Source organism: Barbus barbus, assembly GCF_936440315.1.
Source record: "Barbus barbus genome assembly, chromosome: 2".
In the NCBI taxonomy this organism is placed as follows: domain Eukaryota; kingdom Metazoa; phylum Chordata; class Actinopteri; order Cypriniformes; family Cyprinidae; genus Barbus; species Barbus barbus.
The window spans coordinates 23,629,565-23,655,831 of NC_136730.1; the positions used below are offsets into that span (position 1 = coordinate 23,629,565).

Genomic DNA, 26,267 nt, shown 5'->3' on the forward strand with positions numbered 1-26,267 from the left:
TCACCCCCATTTTCCCTGTGGTCTGTTTAGTCCTCTTGGAGCGGATGTGTGAAATGGACAGTACTTTGCATTCAGGAGTTGCTTATTTATTTATTAACCACCAAAAATGTGTAATTGAAATGATTTAAATTTCTTCTATTTAAACATTTAAAATACATGCTATAACTTATTTGTGACCAAATCCACTCTATCTTAAATTTACATGTAGCCTAATGCATGTTGGCTATTACAGGCATTATTCTTTAAAGCAAGATCTACAGAAGATCTGACTGAAATGTAAAGCTAACAGGAAAGCTATTTTAAAAATCCATTTTTCATTCTGCTATCAACAAAAATGTTATCTCATGCTCCACATCCTTGTAGTTTGCAGTCAATTTTTATTGATCTATATATAGGTGCCGTCACTGCCGTGTGTGTGCTGCTTTAAAAGTGCATGATTGTGCGACAAGTGTATGTATAGTAAGAGTAGGTTTTACAGTATGTGAACGCTATGAGAATGGCTTTATGGGTAGAGTTGGCTCAGGTCATTGTGTTCTGTTCTGGCCTATCTCAGCCTGCAGAGAGATTGTTTATCTGACTGCACCATTTGTCCTATTGAGCTGCTGTTTCCTGCCCTTAGGGGTCTACACACACATTCACCCACATAAAATCACATAGCAGGCAAAAAGAAGAGAATCTATAGCCTCTGAAAACATTTTAGTTGTTTAAAACGATTTAGTAGTTTGCAGTATAAACAAAAATATACACAAAACTGTAAGAAAGTACTTGTATGATTTAAAGAGGTAGTTTGTTAAATCTAGCTGTTATTTGGAAATCTGTATATTACTGTGTACATGTATTTTACAAGTTCAAACTGTCCTGTTTTTATTGGTGTAGGTGACCTTTTTGTGATAAGAGACCAAAATTCCAGCTTTGTATCCATTGATTTTCTTTTTTTTTTTAAATGCTTTCACAGTAGAATTAGTCATATATAATCTTTTTTTGTTTTTTTTTAAAGATGTGTCTGAGGTCTATTGACTGAGGCTGACGTGGGCTGCGACGTCACGGCGGGGTTAATTTCAGTGGGTTCGGGGGGAGAGAAGCAGCTTAAATTAGTTCGGGGGGGAAACAAAGAGCCGGAGCGACGCATAAAGGCGGATGCTGGAGAAGAGTTCACACACGAAACTTCAGCTAGACATTTCAGTGTGGAAACTTTCAACACAGAAAACAAGTGAGTTACATTTGCTCTTTTCACATCAACAGTTGTTAGCTGACCAGGACATGGCTTTTCTGTTTGATTTACTCCGCTCAACTTTTTTTAAAGTGCCACTGGGTAGTTATAAAGCGAAAAAGTGAACATGAAGAATTTTGTCCACGCGATATAGGCTACACATAAGACTAAGAATATTTAGACACGAACAAAGAGCGGAAAACACGTATTTAAAAGTTGATTTTTGATTTCTAGTGGACAAATGTAAGATTTTTCTACCACAATTTGAGACTTATGTATATTGATTACATTTACTGTCCATAGAGTAAAATTTTATAGTATTATAGAATTAGTATTATCGGCTGTAGCGCAACCTGTGTTCAGGTTTTTTTTTTTTTAAAAAAGCATTTTTGGGCAGCGTTAGGCATGTTCTGGGTCGCCTCCCCTCTCACTCACACTCAGTGTGCCCAGTTGCTGTGTGGATAGGCAGCTTGTTGTGACTGTCTTTGCAAAAAAGTTTTTACACAAAGCAGGTGGTGTTCTACACTAACCAGTAGTGTTGCACAGATGCTTGTCAGTGTTATGAGTGTCTTATTTTTCTATGTACTTTTGACTTTGGCTTATTTCAGCCTGACTGAAATGCAAATAGTAAATAATGTATTTGAATTTCTGATGCATGTGAAAAGTGTGTGTGTGTGTGCTTCATTTTATGCATTTTATGCTTCATTCACTCCCTATCTCTCCTCTTGAATAGAGTGATTAAAGTGAGTGTGGTCAAAGGGTGCAGGGCAGAAAGGAAGAGGACCACGTTCCATCTTTTCTTCTCTTGCTCTTTCAGAGATCCTTTTCACCTGACCTGCATTCTGACCCCCCCCCCCCCCCCCCCCCCCCCACACACACACACACACACACACACTTTCATTTCTCTTTCTTTAGACGCCTTCAGGGCCTTTTCATCCCAGAGTGGGTCTAAGAAAGTGCAAAAAATGCACTTTTATTGAAGGGATTACACATTTGGAGCTATACCACTTCACAGCTCTTCAGCAAAGTTGTAAACATTCAACCTTTTGGCCTCTGCCCTGTGTTTGGTGTGAGCATATAGCAGAGAGAGAGATATTATTTGGGTCAAATCACTGTGATCAGATCAAATAAAACAGACAGTAAGTGAGAGGAGACTGATCACATGATTGCTAACCAGTTCGTTTAAATAAAATAAATCTGGGCAGTGAGCACACATGCGTATTATACATAGACGTTATTATTTATATAAGACACCACTCATGCTTTGTTAGCAAGTTTCATATGCATTTAAGGGTTTATTTCACATTACCACAGAGGAGAAATGGAGTGTGTTTCAGAGCAATATTACAATGCCCTCTGCATAGTAAAGATGTGCTTTTAACTCAGCTTACATATACATGGATACATGAGTGTATGTCCTCAGGGTGTGTATATAACATGTCTCAGTCACTGATTTCTCTTTAAGGAGCACAGATGTAGTTACATGTTAATTTTTGTGTGTGTGCCTCACTAACTCGGAACTCTCAGATTCACAGGCCTCCAGTGCTATGCTGGTCACAGTTTCTGTCACAAAGCATTTGGTGTAACACTTACCTAATGCTTCACAGCACTGGGCTGGTGACAGCCTTTGTGTGTGTGTGTGTGTGTGTGTGTGTGTGTGTGTGGACATCACCCAGCTGCACACGCCCATCAGAAAGAATGATGGGAGACTCACAATGATTTATGACTGCTAGCCTCAGACCTGTGTGTGAGTAAATCTTGTGCTGAAGTGAACTTAAACAGCTGTTTTTGGTTTGAACACTGTCTCTAGATGTCTCTCTCCTCCCCCATGTCTGTCTGTCAGTCTCTCTCTCTGTGGTTTAGATGAGTGATTAAGCCAGTGCTGACTTGAACTCCCTCTGCACTGTGTCTGAAGACTAACGCACAGTACCAGCTCAGCCTTAAGGGCCTGCATTGACTTAATGAAAGCACCTCTGTTTAATATAGTCTTTACAGAAAAACGCAGCATTTGTAATAGAGTTTAAGAGTTGCTGAAAGGAAAGACTCCAAATGGAAATCTGTAATTGAGAAGTGGCACTGATAAGCGTGAAACTGTGCCATATGTCTGACTATGAGTGAAGTGGGTCAGAGCTTTGTGTTGTTTTCTCTGCTATGGAAATGAGTTTGAAGTCCAGCTGGTTGCGCGGCGAGGGCCTCGCACACTCGAGCGCTGGGTGCTGGAACACTCTGAAAAGATGTGAGGGGAGGAGAGAGGACCAGAGGAGGGGAGAGAAGAGAAACCGTGTGTGTCCAGCAGTCCCGCATTCCTCTGCGCTTGTGATAATGGAAGCCCCATGGCGTATGATGAGTGAGTAAGGCCCTCAAAGAGCGTGTGTTTCTGTGAGAGGAATGGGGCTTTTAAAGGGCTTTCTACCCTCAGAGTGTATGAGATGTGAGATGTGTGTGTGGACCCAGCGGGTCAGAACATCCTCGTTAGGATGTCTGGAACACCCCTTCCCCCCATCATTTACACACACACAAACACACACACACACGTTTACCACAAAGAAGACTGCCTGATGAGAGATTTCGGAGAAAGGTCAGAGGAAAAAGGTGAGGAGGGGGAATTTTTTGGACCCGGAGAGGGGGTGAAGACATTTTTGGGCCAGGAAAATGGGGGTTGGGGTGCTCGAGATTTGTGTTTTTCTGAGAGAGGTTAGTCACGCTCCACTGAGCGGCTGACACTTAATTACTATTTGGAGGGAGTTGCAGGATTTACTGGGTCAACAGAATATTTTATAAACGGCTTTAGAAGAGCATTTAATGTCTGAGAGTGAGAGATGGAGGGAAAAAACAGAGGTAGAAAGCATTTTTACTGCCTCTGCTTATGGTGACCTATAAAGGTTTGGCGCCTGAGTGATGAGGGACAGCATTTGTGCTGGGACAAGAGTTTGAGTTGGAAGTTACGGCTGAGAGATAGCAAGAGTCCAGAATATTTCACTCAACCACGATGAGAACAAGAGCAGCTAGGAAACATGTGATCCAATGGGCCCTCTTGAGCAAAACAGCCAATGTGATTGATCAAATGAATGGACGGACAGACACTCCGACTGCAGTGAATGGAAAGTGGTGTAGTCAGAACGAGAGACTAGTTTGGACCTAATAGATGCTTAATTATACTCAAAGACGGTACAATACTGCTTTTCATCAGTCCAGCTAATTCTGGCTGCTTTGAGTCTTGCGTCTTACGGAGACCGTCCTCTCTTTCAACAGGAGATCAGCTTTTGTTTCCGTTAATTGCTTTTCCTGCTTACAGAACTCTGAACCAGGATGTCGTCTTATTGACAAAAAAGTCACTCCCACACTGACAATGGTGCTGAGTTGTTAGTAAATGTGTCTGTGGGAAGCTGGCTGATGTATGAATGTGCGTTCTGTAATCTGTGTGGCTCCATATGTGAGTGTACATCTCTGCGTGAGCTGCTGCTTCAGTCCTCTTGCCTTCATATCCACGGAGCGTTCCAGAAGAATGACGTCCCGCAGCGATGATTCCATTCTCTTCAGACAATACGCTCCTACTATCTCACAGCACGCGGGCGAATCATCGCCATGGAGATCACAAGCAAAGGCTAAAGAGCGTGCTCATGCAGCCAGAGTCACAAACACAAAACCCATATAAGCAGATCTGTGTACATGGAGAAACCCTCATTTGAGATGATCCAGGCAAATAAATGTGAGATTGAATAAGCTCTTTTTCTCAGAAAAAAACTAAATTTTGCACCTACCATTCACGGTGTTAATGGAAATAAACATCCCACAGTTGTCAGCGCTGTGGGGTCTTGGGTTTTTTTCAGTTTTTAATGCTGACATGTTGAGAAGCAGAAGAGCAAAAGAGAGGTGCTTTCATACAGACGTATTAATTTACACCATTTATACACAGCTGAGCAGAGATGGAGAGAAAACTGGCCAGATACCAGCAGGACAGAAGGACATGTTCAAAGACACACGACAAGTCTCTTTCTTTTGAGTGTGAATGGATGTTAGTCAAGGTTGTGAATGTTCTTGTGTTGTTTTGGATGTTTATGTTTCCTGATTCAAAGCAACAAGCTAGTACAGTGGCAGTGTTTTCAGTGCCAAGAACATCAAATTATTATAATTCACCATGTATTCTCCCATTTCAGTAGCTGTTACATCATACTTCTGCGTGATGTGTTTGTGTGCCATTTCTGTGGGCGGCTGGAGAAATTTAAGCGCTATTGTTACATTGTAATCTGGTGGCAGTGATAGCAGAGAATCATGCAGTCCTTCAGCATTATGACCTTTTGTGTTTGCACGAGCCAAGTCTGCGACATTTTAATGCCAGTCCGTTGAATTCAGTCAGTGAAGCTCTAATTAATCATTCTGAATGATCACCCTTATCAGCTCCATTCATTCATCTCTAATTGAGAATTTGAAATATTAAAAGGGCGAAGTAACGCCTCAGCATAGATGGCTCGATTACTGTCCTGCCCTTTGATAACTGTTCTTATGACAGAAAATGTTCAGTTACTGAAAACTGCAATTTTGCTCTGCAACAGCTGATGATTCTGTGTGTTTTTCAGAATGCGTGGCCTGTTTTCCACCCTCATCGTGGTGCTGGTGGCCTTAATGATCGTGACCACAGAGGCTGGGAAAAACAACAAAGGTATAAAATATTGGAAGAGACCATCTCTCCCCTCTTTCCTTTCTCACATTAGTTCAGCTCCCATCTAGAATTATATCCTGTGATTTCTCACTTTGAAACTTAAGGCTGGAATACACTACTTTTGAACAGATTTTGCCCCAATTTCGAGTCTGGACAAGTCAGCGCTAGTCTACAAATTTTGACCATTTCATAGAACATTGCATATAGTGTATAATGGGTACAGTCTCCAATTTTTAGCTTCTGACTGTGATTCCATCCAGTTGAAGGATTGTTATTTCTATTTGCTATCCAAACATGATATTTTGAGCCAGTTTTAGAACGCATATTTTCATTCATCGTACTTCTTCTGTTAGGAATGGCTTGAAAGTCTGGTGGTGTGTGATTTTCAAATGTTTACTGTATATTGCCCAGTTTTTTTTCTTCTGTAACCATTTACATATGCGACAAGTGTGATGCCTAGTATTTTTTAAAATCTGTTCTGATTTTAAGTCATTTAATGTTAGTGTATTCCAGCCTTAAAGGGACAGTTCACCCAAAAAATTAAAATGGTCATCATGTACTCACCCACAAGTGGTTCCAAGAGTTTCATTCTTCTGTTGAATGTAAAAGAAAATATTTAGAAAAATGTTGGTAATCAAACATTTGCTGAATATGGAAGCCAGTAGCTACCAGCAACTATTTGGTTACCAACATTTTTCAAAATATCTTTTCAGTTTTGGGTGAACTAGCCCTTTAAGCAAATACTGACATATGACTAAAAATTTGTTTCTGTGATACTTCGCTGAAGGGGAGAAATGAAATAACGTTGCTTGTGTGTCATGTGACAGAGAAGAATAAAGGAGGTAAGGGTGGTTCGGACTGTGCGGAGTGGCGCTTTGGCAGTTGTGTGGCCAATAAAGGGGACTGCGGAGCAGGCACGAGGGAAGGCACTTGCAATGAGCAGACAAAGAAAGTCAAATGCCGAGTGCCCTGCAACTGGAAGAAAGACTTTGGAGGTGAGTGAGACTGGTCAATCAGCTGAAATTTTCTAACTTCTCTCAGTTCTTTACGTTTAGCCATCACTTTATTTGTGGCATTTAATTTTTATATTTAGTGCTTTTGTGCTGCTGTGTATTTCTGTTTGTTCTGTGCATTTCATATTATCTTACATACAAAATTGTAACTCATTTCATGCAGCCGACTGCAAGTATAAGTTTGGTAACTGGGGCGAGTGTGACGCAGCCACAAGCACAAAGAGCCGCACTGGCACTCTTGTAAAGGCTCTCTTCAACGTCGACTGTCAGCAAACCATCTCTGTGCCCAAACCCTGCACCACCAAGGTCAAAAACAAACCCAAAGGTACACCTTCAACACCAAACCCAGAACTGACATAAGTTTTTTTAATAAGAGCTTCCTCAAAAACACATGACTCAACAGGTGTTACATTGTAAGCAGTAGTTTAGTTTGGTTTGGCTGAATGGAAAAAGTAATGCGTGTAATCTGCTCTGGTTGTGTAATCTTGGCCTGTTGGCCGTGGTGGGTGTCTAAGTGAGATTCTGAAATCAATAATGAACCTCTGCTCATACATAAGAGGCAGATGTCTAAGTCAGTCCTTTCAAGTCGTATGGTTAATATGCTTATCTGAATGTGGATTCAAGCAATAATACTGTAGCATTATTTTCTAAGAGCATATGCATTTCCTAACCAGCGTGAGACAGGAAGGCGTCGTCAAGAGGTTCGGGTTTACCGCCGGATCTGAATAATGAGATTTTGTGTCAATCTCTCCACAGGAAAGAAAGGCAAGGGGAAAGGGAACTAAAGGGAGCAAGAGATCCAGAGGAGCAGTGAACACCCCGTGATCATCCGTCATCCAAACACGGCCTTTTATATCTCTATACTCAGTGTTCTTCAGCATGAGCGGAACTCGCTCTACAACCACAAACACATAGCTTTAGCAGACTATGACAGAGAACCAGCTGAGTATTTGACACATTACGTGACTCTTTCATGTGTGGGGGGAGGGGAGAATAAAATGCCGTTGTTTAGCATGTGGTGCCCTGTAGTTGACCCATTCCTCCAGCACAGATCTCTCTCTCTGTCTATCAGCTGTGTAAGCCTCAGGCCTCTCGTTTGCTAAAGGACAACAATCAGTAGAACTCAATCAGACACATCTATTTTATTACTGTTTTACTTACAAATTTGGTTTTGTAAAATTATTATTACTAGTATTACTACTTATATTACTAGTGGGGTATACAAGTAGTGTTTGGATAAGTCACCTTTCTCTTTTTTGTATCCTAAAATATAAAACTGAAGAGTGTTGTTTGAAATAAAGGATTTCTCTTTTTCTATAAAAGGTGTAGTTTATGTAAAAGTGAAAATACCCCAATACTGTTACTTTTCCTTTTGACTTGACTGTTATTAACAGACCTAAGGGTGACAGGGTTACCAGCATTAAACTGCACGGAGAGGAGACCGTTCCCTCTTGTGCAAACCTGTTTTATAAACATTTAAGAAAGACAGGAAAGTTTTGTTACTGAGTGTTGTGTGTTATATGTAGTGTTGACTAAAGGTAAATGAGTGATGACAGTTCATTATTAAAGACACTTGAGCCCTCCAAATTTCTCATTATGCAAACCAATCTGTGTTTATGAATATGTAAAAAAATAAGCATTCTCCTCTCCTCCTGGTCAGTACGCTTAAGATCTTTATTAAGCTTTATGCAATAGAAAAAGAACCATTCACTCTTATGTACACTGGCTCTTTAAGGGCAGTGGTATAGAGAAGTCAATAATTACAGTGTGTTCGTTCCATCAGCTTCACTGGGGTAATAAACATTGACTTTGCCCTTCAGCAGGTACAGTTAAATGGGGGATGTATTTATTAATCCCCATAATAATTTACATTTTATAAACATTTGAAGTGGCCGAAGGAAAGAGAGCACGATTAGCAAAGTCATTTTGCTGTATTGGTTATCTAATAGATGCGAAGATTTGATCTTTGCTATTTTCAGAATTGCAGAAGAACAATATTTAGTAACGGATCGGATTGCAAGATTGAATTTCTTTAGTACAGTTACAAAAGGAGTTACAGTTTCATAACTCTCTTAGAGATAACGATATTCCAATGTGAAGTCTTCGTAGAGTTTGCATCACACTTTTTATGAAAGCACGAGCAGCCTACTTCAACACAGTCCATGTATCAGAAGACCAAAGCAATTGTCAAGTTTAAAACATTCAGAAAAATGGAAATCTGGTTTTAAATTCTTTTTCAATGGCATAATAGTCACTTAGTCTGTCTTTACTGTTCATTAAAAAGAGATTCAGTGCTGGTTTGGAGATACAGACGCTATGAATGGAAATTTGATGTGCATATGAGGTAGAAACATGAAACCAAACCCAAGATGTTGGAGAGGCAAGTCTCTGCATCTTAAAATGATGCTAATGAATGAATAATCTCTATTGCAGACCAGGCCTAATAACAGACCAGAGTGCCACGACCGCTTTGGTTTAATGCTTTAAAGTCTGTAATTGCTGAAACTGGCAGCTTGTTAATAATGTAACAACATGAGCCCTAAAACATCAACACATTTCTCCCTCTGTGCTAATTCTGACCGCATGTTCTCAAACAAACTGTGGGAGATCATTCCTTCTGGTTTACATGCTGCAGTTTCATCAGTTACAAACTCTGTATTTAAATACAAACGAGGCAAAATTATATTGCACCATGAGAAAACGATATTATGAAGTAGGTATCTACTAAATCAACACTGTTTTACAGGGGGAAATAAAACCAATTTTCCATTTCTCAAATTTACGGACAGTCTTTTGTGCCCCGATTTAAATGAAATGCTTGAAATTGAGCATCTTATAAACAGGTTAAATAAATGTACTAGCTTTCTCCTATTATTTTTTCACAAATTATAAATGGTTTCAACAGTTTTGCATACAGACAACAATACATTTAATATTTAATCTGTAAAATCACATGAAGATCACTAACTAAATACAAGAGGAACACAAACATCCAGACATCAAATGCAGAGAAGAAATAATACCGTCAAGAGCATATATTCATCATAACTAAACATATTTACACACCTCTGTAAAATCAAACCTTTACAGTGACATTTCTCAGCTCAGTATAGAGTGTCTCATCCCATTTAAAGTCTATAATGCCTATCCCAATCCATTGAGGAGATCCTTTTGAATTTTGACCTATTCCAGAACCTCAAGAGGATCACGCTAAGAGGATAATGATGACTAACTTCTCCCAAGCTGAACCACATGCCCTGAATTTGTCGCTCTGAATGTAATGTACTACACAGCTGTTGTGGTCAGCAATCAGCTTCAGTCTATGACTTCCTTCATTTGGAAAGTGGAAGGTGCAGGTATAGGAAACTGAATCTCACTCGGGAGAACCATGCTTTCTGGAACAGTCAAGCAGGAAGCTTTTCCATATGTTAACATGTAACTTTTCCATATGTTATTGGTTCTGGTTGTGATATGTTCTCCAATCATCTTCTTCAACTCTGCATGATGAATTTGCATCCTGTCACAGAAGTCTGGGTCAGAAACAGTGTTAATACTACCCAAAAGGACTTGATTGATACAATTTGTGCTATACTGGCAATGTAAGTGAATCAGTAAAATCCTATAATTCATCAAGTCTCTTTTGGTTTATATTTGCTATGATTCTCTCTCTTCACTTTTGGGAATAATGAGCCATGACTGGCCTCTCTAATGCACTGTCATAGGCTTGATCTTCACATTACTGTAGTGAAAAATTCCATTGCTTTTAGCAGTGCAGCAATGATCAGATTACTGGAAAAGTAATTTGCTTCATGACCTCAGCTTGATTTCTTCTGTGTTTCAGTCTCTTGTCCATCGCTCATCATCTTCTTGTAAACACTGATTCCTTAAAACATAAACTTTTGGTTATGATGCACTGTTTCAGCATTATGGGACTATGAAGCCTCACAATGTACTGCACAGTGCCTTATCAGGGCCAGAAAAGCCGGGACAGCCATATCATACCCTCCATCTCCGCTGGCTGCTTCTTCCCTAGTTCATCTGGTGCCGATGTTCTTATACTGGCACATGAGCAGGTTTTTGAAGGTCTTTTTGAAGGTGGCGTTACAAAGTGCATAGCAAGCGGGGTTGATGGTGCTGTTGACGTAGCAGAGCCAGTAGCCAATGGCCCAGACTGTGTCTGGAACGCACGAGTGGCAGAACGTGCTGATTAAAACCATCACATTGTATGGCGTCCATGTGATAATAAAGGCCAGCAGGATGGCGAAGATTGTCTTTGTCACTTTCTTCTCTCGTGCCGCCATCTGCCTTTTCCTCTTCACCTGGCTGCGGGCGATGCTGGCAAACTTGCGCGCCACCATGCGGGGACGGTTCACAGGGATGGAGCGCCTATCGCCAGTACTGTTCGGTGGGACGATCTCGATGGCTGTGATGCACTCGTCTCCTGCTTGTTTGGTGACTATCTTGATCTTGGACCATTTGGATTGAGGGTTCACTTTAGGTGCGTCTGCCGGAGCAGGTGTCAGGCCAGCCTCTGAAGTCGCCTCACTGTTCGCTCGTTCTTTAGGCTCTTTAGGTGCTATGCTGGCCGTGCTGGAGTCATTCGAGCTCTCCTTCTCTTCCGGCTGTACGCAGGAGTCCGCTTTAGCAGACACCACAGACTCATCTAGTTTGCCGTTCTTCAAGGTGTCCACCGTAGAACAGGTATCTATGCTGGGCTTAGGAGGAGACTGGTTGTTGTTGTTCTGCTTCAAGATGTGACTCTTGAGCAGACCGCTAGACTTTGGGACTTTTTTCTCCTTCTTGGCCTCAGGCTTCTGCTTGGACACACGGCTGCGGCTGGCCAGAGAGATGTGCACATAAAGCACCGTCATGATGACCACTGGCAGGTAGAATGCAGCGATGGCCGTGCCGAATGTGACCGCGGGGTTGGAAAGGAACTGGATGTAACATTCGCCAGGTGCTACGGTCCGTTCTCCGACGATGAACTGCCAGAACAGGATAGCGGGAGCCCACAGGATGAAAGACAGGATCCAGGCGGAGGCGATCATGAGGCCGGCCATCTTGGTGGTTCTGCGTGAGGGATAACTCAGGGGTTTAGTCACACAGAAGTATCGGTCGAAGCTGATGATTAACAGGTTCATGACAGAAGCGTTGCTGACCACGTAATCCAGCGCGAGCCACAGGTCACACACAACAGGGCCGAGTGGCCAGTAGCCCTTGATGATGTAGACGGTGTAGAGGTTCATAGAGAACACACCGATGATGAGATCTGCACAGGCCAGGCTGAAGAGGAAGTAGTTGTTGACAGTCTGGAGATGCCGATTGACCTTGATTGAGAGCATGACAAGGATGTTGCCCACAACGGTGACAAAACTAAGGGATCCTGTGACCAGTGCGATGAAGACCATCTCCACCGTCTTGTAGGAGCTGCCGCCGTCCGCCTCAACCCCTGCACATGAGCCATTGGTGCTGCCGCCGTCGCAACTGAAGTTGGCATCACTAGATACATTGCTCAACGAGCCTGAAATACACACACAACAGATAAATAAACGATTTCAGAATGTGTGGATGCAATCCTTTAAACTAATCATAGACTGATAAAAATATAGGCAGTGTTTGCATATGGAGGAACAGCATGACATTCATTATGATGCGTACTACTGCAGAGCATTCATATGCATCCTGAAATATAAATATGCTGTTTATATTAAAAGGAATAGACCCAGTTCTCCAAGACTTCTGTAATTGTGCCCATATGGAAAGAAATAAATCAGTGAGGAAAATCCTTTGGGATACTATTGTACATTTGTTTGGTGGAATGTGACCCAGCTGGCAAGAAGTAATTCAACAGCTCTGATATCACTTAGAGCTGTTATAGTCATCATGAATCATAGAGCCCTATACATCTCAGTCTAATTTACTTTTTCTTTTTTTTTTCTTGCAGTTTTGCAATTTTGCAGGATTGCAGCCTGGAATCAAACATTAATTCAAACATTTCTTCTTCTTCAACAGTCTCTGAATTTCTTTGAAATGCTTTGATTAATAAAAACTGTGTAAAATTCATACACCACTGGCACTAACATCTGACCATAGAATGGTCATTAGGGTCAAAAAACCATGTACTTTTATACATGGTATTTGTTTTTTAATGTTAATTTATGCAAAATTAGTTTTGTTCAGCGTTATTATTAAATACAAACCAGAAGTTTTCTATTGTTTATTATAAAATATTTGGTAACAATAAGATTCAATTAATTAAAATTAGCTAATGAGATAACTATAAACATTAAATAATGATACTTTTGCTTAGTATCAATTAATGTTAATTGCTACATATTTTTAACATTTCACGTTGTAGAAATTAACATTAATGTATTATGAGCAAACATTAATTACATAATTGTATATTTATAAAATAGCATTAACCTAGATTAATACATGTTGTAAAAATGATTGTTCATTGTTAGTTCTTGACACCTAATGCACTAACTGAAGCTTATTCTAAAATGTTACTAAATAATTACTGAGCTACACATTTGTGTTGAAATCTGACAGTGTGAAAGCATTCAGGCGTCAGGGTGATCAGTCTCAGGTGAAGAGAAGATTAATTCAATCCTCATGATTAATAACATGCTCATGTTTTATTACACAAGCTTGACTCCTTATAACACTATCCAATCAAAGAACGCAAAGCTGACCCCTTGGGCTTCCTAATGATTTGAGCTGCTCAGGAACAATTAAAGACAATTAATTGACACAGAACCCTGAGAACCTTAGTGCTGAGAATCTCAAGCCTTTGGCACCACACTTCTGTACACATTTACTATATGCACACAGTCCATAAAATTAATATTTACATTGCTTCGTTTATCACTGATATTCAAGTAAGGATCTTGTTTTATGAAATATTGAGGGTTTTGGCCTCCCATTTATGAATGAGTGCTGCATTTCTAGAGGTTTTGTCATGATGCATTCTGCATGCTAAACTTTACGAGAGACAGTGCAGTACCAGACACCCTGCACTACCATATAAAAAGGCAAGTAAAAAATGTAGGCCTACATAAAAAGCATTGCAATTCTAATGAATGCATAAATGTGAGAAGGTTTTGGTTCCAGGTCATGAATCATCTATCACCTTCATTTATACTGAGAAGCTGTTGTCATACTTAAAGTATTCATCCTATGTGCAAAAACCAATTTAATGCAACTCAGATCTCTTTACTGTTACCCATTTTAATTTCTAGAGTCGTTTCTGTCATACTGAATCTTTTGAAGGTTGCCATCTTCTGGATAACCAGAGAAACTACAACCCATCACCATGAATAAAGGCAGCTAAAGGACTTGCAAAGTCTGCCTCCCTAAATTATTCAATGCTTTAAACTACTCTTGATGAGTAAAGACTTAATAAAAATCTTTATTACTATCTGAAATCAGTTTCCCACCAGAGGAAGGACCCCGACCCAACCCCTCTCTTTATCTTTATTCTCTCTTAAAACCACCTGACTGATCATCAGCAGGCATCAAAGCGCTGCCACACTCTGGACAGCCAGACACCACATATCCTATTCCTTTTGAAAGCTTCTGACAAACAGACACACATTCTCTCCTCTTCGCTCATGCCAAAACAGATCACACTTCTTAAAGACTGTGGCCATTGATACTTCAGAGATTAGAAAGTTTGGGTCTGGTTCTGTATTTCTCCCTCGGGTGCAGGTGATTCAGTGTGGGGAGAGGACTCTTTACCCCTTATCAAATATGAATCAGCAATTACTCAACTGTGGATTTGAGCAGAGCGGAAAGATAAGTGCCAAGCCTCATTAAATATGAATCAAGAATATTCATCTGATATTACCATGGGAGAAAGCTCTCCAGGACTGTTTTATTTAGCTTTCTTGTACAATTTGAATCTGTACACAAACCGCAACCCCTAAAACCCCAAACTACTCCAGTGAAGCGGAACAGCTGAAGATTGATTGTGTGTGTCATGCTTTATTTCTTTCTGTTTGAGCTTCGTTTATAGGTTTTTAATTTCAGTTTATTTAGTTTTCATTTTAATTTTAGTATTTTAAGGCAGACAAAGTTAATGCAATGATTAGTATCATTTAATGAAAAAAATCTTAGCAAATTCAAGTGTTATTGCCATGTACTTCTTTTCTTGTGTAATGCAGATGTGCTGGAAATGGTTTTATAACATACCATGGATTTGGAGCCTGTTAACTGTAAATGTCTTCGTTAACAAAAATTAATTCCTTTAGTTTTCATTGCAGTTTTATTAATCATAATAATATCGATCCTTATCTGTTTTACTGTCAGTACAGTAAATGTGTAGACAGAAGCTATTTCTCAGACAACAGCAGCACTTGTCAAAAAAAGGCAGAATCTCATCACATCACACGCATGCGTCGCTGAACCAAAGGCAGGGTGTGAGGATTCTTCACATAAAGAAGTACTGCAAGTATGGCCAGTTGAAAAGCTCCATCACATCTCCGTAAGATCAGCTTCGGTTGAAAGCTTGACTTTTCTGCCTGGCTTCCTCTGATCTGATCTGGCATTTTGTCATTAAAAATCTCACAGTTGGAATTAGAATTCATAAACAGAATAATACCAGTAGAAAGCCTAGCATTCAAAAATGAAATCTGTTTACACAAACAGTCTGAGACAGTCGTCCTTAAAGCAAATATATAATGAGACATTCAATGTCAGGACAAATCACTCTCTCTGATGGCTGCATTTTCTTGGTGTGCTTTACATTCAGTGATATTTATTTCTTCCTGTAGATCTGTTTTTTTTCACCCATGAAGACCTTTAAAAAAAACACTGTCCACTCAATGCAGAACGGCAGCACGGAAACGTCACCTGAAAGAGCCGGCGATGTTTATGTTTGTTTGTTTTGTTTGAGGGTTTTCCCCTCTTCTGAAGGTTAATATTCAGAGTCGAAGCTCTTTGAGGATGGAGTGACATTTGTGTGCTGAGAGGGTGGCTGAGCTTTGAACCAGCACAATACAGCACTGACTCTCATGTCAGGAGATAAAAACAGTCTGGAACATTTCGACATGCTGACAAACATCTCAGCAAATCCTGCACTAAACATTAGATTCTTGCTGTTACCAGTGGATTTTGAACAGATTGTGCAATTGCTTCATTGAAATTGATGGCAAGCAAAGCCACCACCCTCCTCCTCCAAACTGCAGCTGATTCTATCCATGCCATTTTTTTTTTTGCAGTTTGCATCCGATGGGCGGAACTGAATATCCATAACGGAGACAAGCAGTCGATCTCAAATTAACCGAGGAATCCCGTATCGCGCTGCCTGATGAATACGTGAAGCCGACAGCATGCACTACTGAAACCGGACACCCAAATGTACATCCACTTATAGTCCAAAAATCAAATATTGTGTGAGGAACTGTGAAAGCTTATTCATGGATTCGATCTGGGATTTTTTTTTTAAAAGGGCCAACAACAAACATACACTAAATCACACCACCCTCTAACATAACCTACCATGATTTACTACCATAAATGCATGACGCAGCCTCACAATGGCTAAACAATTATTACATGCACAATTAAGCAAGTATGAGCGGCATCTCTTTTTTTGGGATGGGATCTCGTTCTGAAGTTCTCACACAGCTGTGGCTGTGGAGCTGGCAGGATGCAGATGCAGAGAGGGTGATCAGTGCTCAGCCTGCAGCAGTGAGATATGAGGGGTCTGATCTCAGCTGGCTCTCAGCACCGCAGCAGCCCCATGCCAACGCCGCACAGATGTATTCCTCTGCCCCATTCTGTGTTCCCCAGCTCTATGTCCTAAGTGAGTCGATACGGGACCTGCTTGACAGAGCTTTGAAAAACAATACCCATCTAACCGGTCTAGAGTTACCAAGAGGACAGTAATCTGTGTCTACAGAATGACCCCAGAGAGGTAACTATGAGAGCAGTGATATGTCACTGATGTGTTTATTAATAGTGCTCATTTCTAACTGAACACCATTAGGCTGAAGCAGAGCTCCATGGCTTATATAATCATAATAATTCATTACTTTTACCCGCCCTCACCTCTACTCATATCTCTCTCTCTGGACACATTCTGCACATTAACTCCTTATTGATGACCCTTATCTCTCCCTCTCTCTCGAGCACACTCGCTCTGTTTGACGTCTTTTGCTCAAGTCAGTTATTAAATATTTGTGGTTGGTCTGACAAAAAATCTTAAACACAAACCAAATCCTGCTAAATATTTTCAAAACTGACATAAATCATAATAATAGATATAATAAATCATAAATAGCCATTATGTAATATTGCATATGCAGAAACACTTGAAAATTATTATATAGATTATTACTGCTGTTTTTTAAAAGACGTATTAGAAAAAAGAGAGAACAAAACAACCTGGATCACCAGGTGTTCTGTCACACCTTACAGTGTTTGTGTCAGTACCTTCAAAAGCCTGTTATTGTTCATTGGAGACTCTATCTTCTCTCTGCACTGATGCTAGGCATTTTGGCTGTTTGGCTGCGTGTACAGTGAGGTGGTGACGCCTTGTCAGAAATACAGTGAAAGACGTTTCCAGAGTCTCCTAAGCGAGTCACGAACCGAGACTTTTATATAAACTGTCATTCTCTCCGCTGTGTGTCTCCTGTGCTAAGCACTGGGATGCAGAAGACAGCAGCTGTTGCTCCAACACTTCTCTGCTTCACACACACTGGCACACTCTTACATGTTCATAAAGGCTAAACACTTCTACTTTTAAATTTAATTGAATGACAAGAACAGGAAGGGAGTCAACTCAGCTGCAGAGAATTTGACTATGGATATAGTCACACACGCTTGTCTGCACAAACAAATGCATGCACACTAACAAACACACGGATGCTGCTCATTTAGTGACTCTATTGGGACTAAAAGCAGAAAGCCTCCAGTTACCAGCTGGCAGCTCGAAACATAAAGCCATCTGCTACCAAATATACTTTTCCCCACCAGTATAACAAAAATCACACACGACTATCTGTTAATGAACATAAACATCTATAACAGTTTATGTGTCAGCATACGAATAACAAGTTGAAAGCTTCCATATAACCATCAAAAAAGTTTTTAATTAGTGTTTTAGTGTGGTGCAGCCTGTCTTTCCAGGACATTTTTTCCAATTTTCATTGGGACCAGCAACGGAAAGCGTCTTTGACAATCAAAACTTAGAGTTTGTTAACAAGGCAACCAGGACACACAGACGGCGCACAGGCCTCTGCAGATTTGGACAGACATCGCAGTGGGAGTGTGTGTGGGCTGCTTTGTGGTATGTTCATCAGACTCCTCCTTTGATTCTGCTATGTGCTCGTTATAAGATCCCCCATACTGGCCACTGTCAAACTAATGACTCTCTCCTTCTCTCTCCCACATAAACAATTCTAATCTCTGCTAATTCTCTGAATATTGGATCGAAATCAGGCACAATGCCCTGCTGTGCTACAGTTTAGCAGCTCTGATTAAGCTAATCAGCACACAGATGAGGAAAACATCAAAAGCATTGTGACAAGTGAGGCGGTATCCTTACATCATTCATAGGCTTGACAACACATTTTAATGGGAGGTTTTAAACAACTAGTGAAATATTCTAGATGTTTCTGATTGGCAGGTAGTCTAAGAGAGATGGTGATGTGGGTGATGGTTTCCTGGTAACTGTGCCATCCTGAGCGGCATGAAAAGAACATTTGCAATTATTTACACACCGGCCCACAACTCACCCAGTTATCAGCATTATCCTCTCCAGTAGGTGAAAACAAATTTGTCAGTGTCTGATGACTTCCTGTGGCATTACGTGGTATTGATTATGGATAAGTGCAAAGTTCAGCATTGCTTTTCTCTCAAGGTGCTAAAAGATACAATAAACTCCATTGAAATGGCAATTTGAGTCAACTCCCATGAGAAATTAATTCACATGTATGAAAACTCTGGAGATCAATGCCAATAATAATTACATACATAACAATTATACTAAATAAACCCAATCTGAACTCTTGGCATGCTACAGTCACAGCTGATCCCCAAACCTACAAGAATCAACCCAGGAAAAAAAAGATTTGAGATGGTTTCAGAAGATATGACTGCTAGAAATCCTTGTTGTAATGATAAATAAAATCTCATTACTATCAGTGCTTAAATGCACAGTTTCATAATCTTAAGTCTTTGTACTGTATGTTCCCTCAAAGCAGTTTGGTGCATGCTGACAGTAGAGGGCGCCATTTTGGATCAGAATCTGTTTTAATGTCCCTTGAGTGGCTTACATGATGTTATAACTATCCACTCAAGTCTTCTGCATAGTAATGATATACTGTACTGACAATTAAAATGTGCTACGTCTGATGAAATATTTAGTCTAAAGGTGTTACAGGTGATGCAACTGTTGGTGACCAGTGGCAGGATGTTAGGGCTTTGTTTAGAGCTATAAACCAACCCTGCTGCTTCAGCTGTTATAGCTGTGTTCTCTCTCCCTGTTGAGATCCTACAGAGAACTGGCTGTGTCTCCAGGCATTTCATTCTTTTCTCAGAGTGTTTCTGTCTGAGTGTAACAGGGTGAAACAGCAGCATAGCGACACACTTTCTTCTGTGAAACTGGGTTAACACCCAGCCAGAGACAAAGAGAGCAAGAGTGAGGGAGAGGAAGAGTGAGAAAGCCCGACAGAGAGAGAGAGACATCAGACTTTCAGTATGGGTGATTCTTCTAGTACTTTACCAGTTCACAGAATCATGGTCACAGAATCAAAGAGCCCTTGTCATGCGCAGCAGTGAGATATGATTGAGTCGGTCAGAGATAACGGAACTGAGAGATTTGTATTCCTTTAAAACGCTCTCCATGTGAACTGTGACTGACGCTCAGTCTTTTAGTTTCCTTCTCCCGTGTTCAGTGCTCCAAAATGTCTCTGTTTTCTGTTTTAATGTCAGTTTGGAGAGGAGTCTGTGCAAGTATCTAAGGGGGAATATGTGTCTGCTCTGTGGTGATATGCACTCTGCTTCTTATGAGCTTAAATGGCAAATTTGAGAACTGGATCCAATGCACAGAGTATTTAGATAAAATATAAATGTGCATTCTCTACTGCAAATGGGATTTTTGATGGTTCATTGAAAGTGAGGTATTACTGAGCAGGCTTTACTTTTCCCCCTTTCTCATCTATTTCATCTATTTAAAACCAGAACAGAACAGGTGGAACAGACAGAAAGTCATTGCATGTTCAAATATACATTATATGTGTATATAAATTGATTGGGAGAGAGAGGAGAGGGGGGGGGGGGGAATTTTAAGATAATTTTTTTTCACAATTTGATTGTGCATCAAGCTTCACAGAGGAAAATACAGTACAAAGTAAATGTTGTGGTGGGGGTATAACATTGGGCTGTGTTACTACTCTGCATTAATCATAAAGCACAAGCTACAGAAAGAGACCACAGAGGCTTGAGAATCAGGTCCTGATAGATCAGTTAACAGAGTGGCAGAGACAGAGTGAAGCCAAACCAATAGTGAATTGGCAAGAAATCCCTTTCTGCCTAAAACCTACACTAATCTACTTGTAAACATAAACAGTAATCTCACCTTAATCTCAACCAGCCCTTATCAAATGCATCAGGACATCCAGTAAAAATTACCACAGAATCACTCATCAGTCACACACACATACACACACATGCACACTATGTTTAAGTTGTTTGATGTTTAAATTCCTTTTTTTTTCAGCAAAAGTGTTATAGCACCTATATATATATATATATATATATATATATATATATATATATATATATATATATAAAAAAACATAAATGGCATAGGATATAATCATACAGTTTCTTAGTTTGGAGCAAATTAGAGCCAAAACTGTTTATGGTTATAGCCTGTTTTAATAACACACAAATAAACCATTTTATTTAACTGTATCTAGAATTAACAAAAGCATCATGGCATGAATGCAGTCACGGACAGTCCATGTTTCTTCAAACCGCCCCACTTCAAAATCTTGTTCTGTTTTACCATGTAATGTATAATTTGAGTAACATTTTTCAGATTGAACTCTAATAATTTACTTACATGTATGTTTCTCGAGATTTTAGAATTTGGGCTACATTTTTTGTTGTTCCCAATATTTGCCTTGAGGTACATAGTGAATGGGATAAACGGGTTTAGCCATTTTGCTGGTGTTTGTAAGTACCATTAATACTTATTTCATATGCTTTTCCAACTGACAGACACAAGGTGTAAATGGACCTACAAAATTACATAGACTACTTAGACAATAACAGAAATCCTGAACAATCGTGGACAATTGTTTTTTTGGAATAATACCATTACATTCACAAATATGAGTTACTTTGGACATGTATATGTCAGTCTCAGTATGTGTACTCACGCAATGCACACATTCATCGTAATTTTTTTTGTGTGATAAGAGAACCCCTTTATTTTCTAACTCTTTCGTGTCATAACTGTATTAAGCTTGCCACCTTCACTCGCAACTTACCGTCGAAGTTCCAGGGCGCGAGTCCCTCTGCTCCAGTGCTGTTAGTTACATTCATGTTGCATGATTTTGAAAATGCTCAGCCAGCCAGAAGAAAAAAGAAAACGAATCCACCCTTCCTCTTTCACTCCGTCAAGTTCTTCCTCAAGATTATTAGAAGGGCTGTCCTCATGTTGCGCGGGAGCACTTTGTTTTTCACATCATGCGCTCTTGACGCGCGCGGCTCTCGCTAGCGGTGAGGAGCTCATTAAGTCTCTGACCATCGCGACCGGCTACTCACCTAAACACACATCGAGCGAATGGTTCTAGATCAAGTCGGTTTACAATCCGCCAGATGTGGCTGCCATCTGCGCGAACGCCTCTGATCTCTTTCCAGGAGTTTAGCGCTCGGCTGAGGCAGCGGACTTTCAATGATGTCATCCACCTCCAGCCAATCACCTGAGAGTCCGCAGGTTCGACTGAATCAACCTAGAGCTAGCACTGTCCTGTGAACCCAGCGCTGTCTGTTCCCGCAAACTCTAATTAAACATCCGTGCAGATAAACGCGTTTACTACAATGACCGCCTTACAGACTGTCAGAACTCATTACAGGATCTGGCTAACCACAGGCGGAGGGCGAACCTACTACTGAGTAAAACCATGGTGTGAATTATGGCGGTTTGTCAAAACAAAAGGTTAAGTATGTTTGCGGTCAACTGTGGTTTCTAACATGTCAGTAAAGACAAAATGCAGATAAAAAGCTAGCAAGTGCGCCTTTGCTCAGCTAACACGCGTTCTTGAAGAGAAACCGCGTTCGCCTGAGGTAGTGGATCGAGGGAGTTCGAGAATAATTAGGATCACTGGCAAAACACAAATAGACCTAAATGTTCGGCTACAAATACGTCACACCTACACTTCACTTACAAGCAAGTAAGATAGTAGTCATTTGGAAAAGACAAATTGTGTTGCTCCTTGACAGACTGCGCCCAAATGAAATTCCTTTAAAACGTCGAGCCAATGACTGTCATTGCATAATTCGCTCACTGAGTAAAACTATCAAGTCTGGGGGCTGGAAGAGTGTTTTTGTCCCACTCCATAATTTAGAGTTAATAGTCTTTAAAAATGTTTACAATCAGATTGTCTTATATTCCAGTTATTTAAAAAGAGGCTCACATAGTAGTTTAAAACTTTAAGCCCATTAAAACCGAGGAATAAATTCTTACTTGTTTAAAGCCAAGTAGTGCTAATTTAAAAATAAACATTTAACATAGGCTACTTGGATGAGCTTTGATTTTACCATATGTTGTAAACACGTGTAGTAGGCCACTAATCCACAAATTACATTTTTAAGGCACGCTCAAAACAAAGTATAGCCTACATAAAATAGAGTTGTAGGTAGCCAATGATCTGTCGTCGTTTTCCCCTTCTCACTAGTAATTAAGGTGTGGATTTGGGGAGGGGAACCTGATCCTAGACCCGTTACCCCGGAGCAGCAGTCCCACAGCATCTGTGATCATATACACAAATTATGCACGCGGTCAGAGGAAGGCTAAGCTTTCCCCAGCCGTGCAGACGCTCCGCCTATGTGTTTTATGTCGGTACATCGGTGTAATTGCTTATGATGAGTGTGGCTCTCAACATATGCCAGGCTCTTGAGCGCAGCACACAAGTTCAGCACCACCGCTCTCGGACAGCGCCCTGCAGCCCGAGCTTTCAGTTCTGTTCCAAAAATATCACTTTACAAGTTGGAAATAAAAAACACGCCTTGTGCTTTTTATAGTGACAAGTTTCTCCAAAACAACAGCAAAGTTCCGAATAAAAATAAATCAATTCAAACAAATAAAGCGTATAATGAAGTTCACAGTAAAGGGATAGGGTGTTTTCTTCCGTCCCATAACCATCCTCCTCCAGAGATGTTTAAAACATCTGAATGGTTACTGTCTGTCGCTAGTGCGTGAAGTGGCACCAGAGCAATGCATGACAACCGCACGCGTTTAGACTGCTGTGTGTTCTCTGATAGTGCGTGTATAGTCAAAAGGCAGAAAGTTTTAAAGCATAAGAGTATTTGGGAGCTTGTATAAGGTTTATGAATGACAATTCACCAACAAGACATAGCCCTTTCTCGCCCTCATCAGCCCCTCTCGGCAGATTCTGATGGTTTGCACACAGACTCGCGGATTAATCTGGCAGCTGTCTCACAGCAGACAAAAATGAGATTGATGCCAGCCACAACAGAGAGATCGCGCACAGGAAATCATTTCAATGGCAGCACAGAGCAGAAACCTGACAGCCACTGACAACCCGGAACGAAATCATCTAAATCAGATGCAGGCGGAACGTTCTTTCAGTCAGCACGCGCTCGGCCGCAGTGAGCAGCGCTGTTAATTAAAGTACACAAGCGTAAAATGTGGAACAAAGAAAGCGCGTGGTGTAACTAATTTACAAATATGTAGGCAATCAATTCGCCTTGTTTTATTAATTTTGCTGCTCCCAAATTACGATTTGTCATTTGCATGTGCCGTTTATGCAATAAGACATCTAAACGTCGCCCATAATTTAGGAGAGACAGCTCTTTAAGTTTATGCTATAATGATCAGCCTCACGAATTATTTATTTATTTACATTTAGATTGTAGCAGTTTAATGAGGCCAGATAAATTCCCGTCACAATCCATAGCCAACAAAAGCAAAGAAAGGTATTTGGACATTTGAAGGGAATTCTTCCAAAAATGAAAATTCTGTCATTCAATTCAACCTCATGTTATTTCAAACAGTCCTGTATTTCTTCCTTCTTTCAATATATGTACACATATTACATAAAATAAATCTCTCCCTTTAAAAATACATTGATGTTTAATGCATATTTTGGTATATAATGCAATGATATTCGAACAATTGTAAACGAGTTTCAATATAGGCTACTATTTTGAGGCACTCTGGTTAATTTGAATTTGTTAGTCAATATTCTATTCTATAAAATTCAGAATTTGTTTTTTTTTTTAGAAAATTGGATTTGCAGAAATACCTTTTTTTTTCTCATCACATTTAGCATGCATATGTCCAACCTAATATGAACGCACACTGGCAGTAGGCCCGCCAGTTCCTTTAGCTCTGATTGATACAGGAAGCGATGCTATTAGGTCATGTGATTTGCCAGAGGGAGAGACATTAAATTAATAATTGTGCCTTTGTTTAGACTTTCATCATCATTGTGCAGAGGCCTTGAGATTCTTCTGGAGCCAGGCGTGATGGGAATAAATGATTTTAATAGTGCATAATATTCAAACAGCTAAAGAGAAAAAGGAAAGTGAAAGAAAGAGAGAGAAAGCTTTTCAGAACACTAATCATGTTTAATCAAAGTTGCATGAACAGACTTTGACCTACAGGTCAAATTGGCCAGCCCTTACCAAAAGCTTATCTCCTATAGGCCCTGCTCACAGATTTGTTAGACATTGCTTCCTATAGTGGCTTCACATGGCTGTCACATTTATAGGACCCAATTATAATAGTATATTTTCTCTTTTGATTCAAATCTCTCAGGACGAGTGGGTGTGAGGAGGTTTGTGTGCGTGTGTGTGTGTGTGTGTGTTCCTCTCAAAGGCAGAGACGCTCTGTTAAGAGTAAAGAGGGAATTCTGTTACATTCACAGAACAAAAGTACATCTTTCACAGCACAGCTTCACTAAACTCCCAGCAGCCCTTCCCACAGAGCGGCCAATCTGTTTCCATTAGCTGAGCAGGTACAGGCAACAATTAAAGCAGATAAAAACATGATGTGCTAAGTGACTTGGATGATTAGTCTGTTATTAAGATAATGTGTGTTTCGTGGCATCAGTAATCCACAGGGAGAAAGAATTCACCACAATGACATCAAACAGCACCACAGAGAGAACATTAACAGTTGAGTGCTGCTGTAACTTCACCAACTCACCTCCTATATCCTCTTCAGCAAAATGAGGAAAAGACAGAGAACAGCCATATAGTTTTAACACAACAAATGACAGAAATCCCTATTATACAGACAAAGTGTTTTGCTGTTACATTCTAAAATCGCAAACTGCATTTTAATATATTTTCATTTAGAATGGATTCATTTAAACATCTTTTGGGAATCAGTCCCTCTGCAGCTCATAGTCTCTAAATTTGGCTGGAAATTAAAATATTACATTATCATCCCTATTAAAACAAACTATTTTGTTAATTCAGGTTTGCTTATTTGATTTCTTATTTGTCTAAAAAATCACAGATCACCACACAACATTACAATATGATTAATAATTACCTTATTAAAGAGGCAAATTAATTGCTGTGAAAAAAGGTCATCTTAAAAGGTACACACTTTGTACCATCCACCCTTAAATTATGCATATTAGTTACCTTTAAAGAGGAAATTCACACAGCCTTGCCCCAATCTTGTAATACCTTCTTTGTCTGCAACAGACAAAAATAAATAAATAAATTTTGTGCTCCAAGGAAGAAAGTCATGCATGTTTGGAATGACATGAAGGTGAGTAAATGATGACAGGATTCTTATGCCTTTAAAGATACATATTTGGTAATTTTTGTATTCTAATATGCAGCTTTAATAAGTGAAAAACTAAATACATTAAGAAGTAAATACTGAAATATGAATAATTTAACAAGTAAATAAAATACTATGAGAATAAGTTTTATTTCTGTAAGTGCTTAAAAACTGTTTTGTTGGGGCTGTGTTTACTTGCATCTAGGTTTTTATGTAATGTGTTTGCTTAAGGCTGTAAGTGACTGTTGCAGGTAGGAGGAAGAGCTATAACATTTTCTTCCATTTTCCAAAAAGAAGCAGAGTTCAGCTGTTGCACAAGGCCAGCAAAAAGACACAGCATGAACCCCAGCATGGGTAAATACAACAGGACACCGTTAGTGA

The 26,267-nt window shown here is 40.0% G+C and overlaps 2 protein-coding genes across 3 annotated transcripts; one reads left to right on the plus strand and one right to left on the minus strand.

Moving 5' to 3' along the window:
• Positions 1-1,027: 1,027 nt before the first annotated feature.
• Positions 1,028-9,753, plus strand: LOC306843296 (midkine-B-like). Of its 2 annotated transcripts, XM_079374685.1 has the most exons (6): positions 1,115-1,210; positions 3,373-3,557; positions 5,788-5,870; positions 6,698-6,865; positions 7,047-7,208; positions 7,640-8,467. In XM_079374685.1, the coding sequence occupies exons 2-6, from the start codon at positions 3,544-3,546 to the stop codon at positions 7,666-7,668; spliced, it is 456 nt and encodes a 151-aa protein (XP_079230811.1). In that variant the 5' UTR covers positions 1,115-1,210; positions 3,373-3,543; the 3' UTR covers positions 7,669-8,467. The 2 variants fall into 2 exon arrangements, with proteins under 2 accessions (XP_079230812.1, XP_079230811.1); XM_079374686.1 differs by lacking the exon at positions 3,373-3,557 and having other exon boundaries at positions 1,028-1,210; positions 7,640-9,753.
• On the minus strand, positions 8,539-21,754 carry LOC306843287 (muscarinic acetylcholine receptor M4-like). Its single transcript, XM_079374674.1, has 2 exons — positions 21,391-21,754; positions 8,539-12,404 (listed from the first exon to the last, which is right to left on the minus strand). Exons 1-2 carry the CDS (start codon positions 21,443-21,445, stop codon positions 10,918-10,920), a joined length of 1,542 nt encoding a protein of 513 aa, XP_079230800.1. The 5' UTR covers positions 21,446-21,754; the 3' UTR covers positions 8,539-10,917.
• Between the last annotated feature and the right edge of the window lie 4,513 nt (positions 21,755-26,267).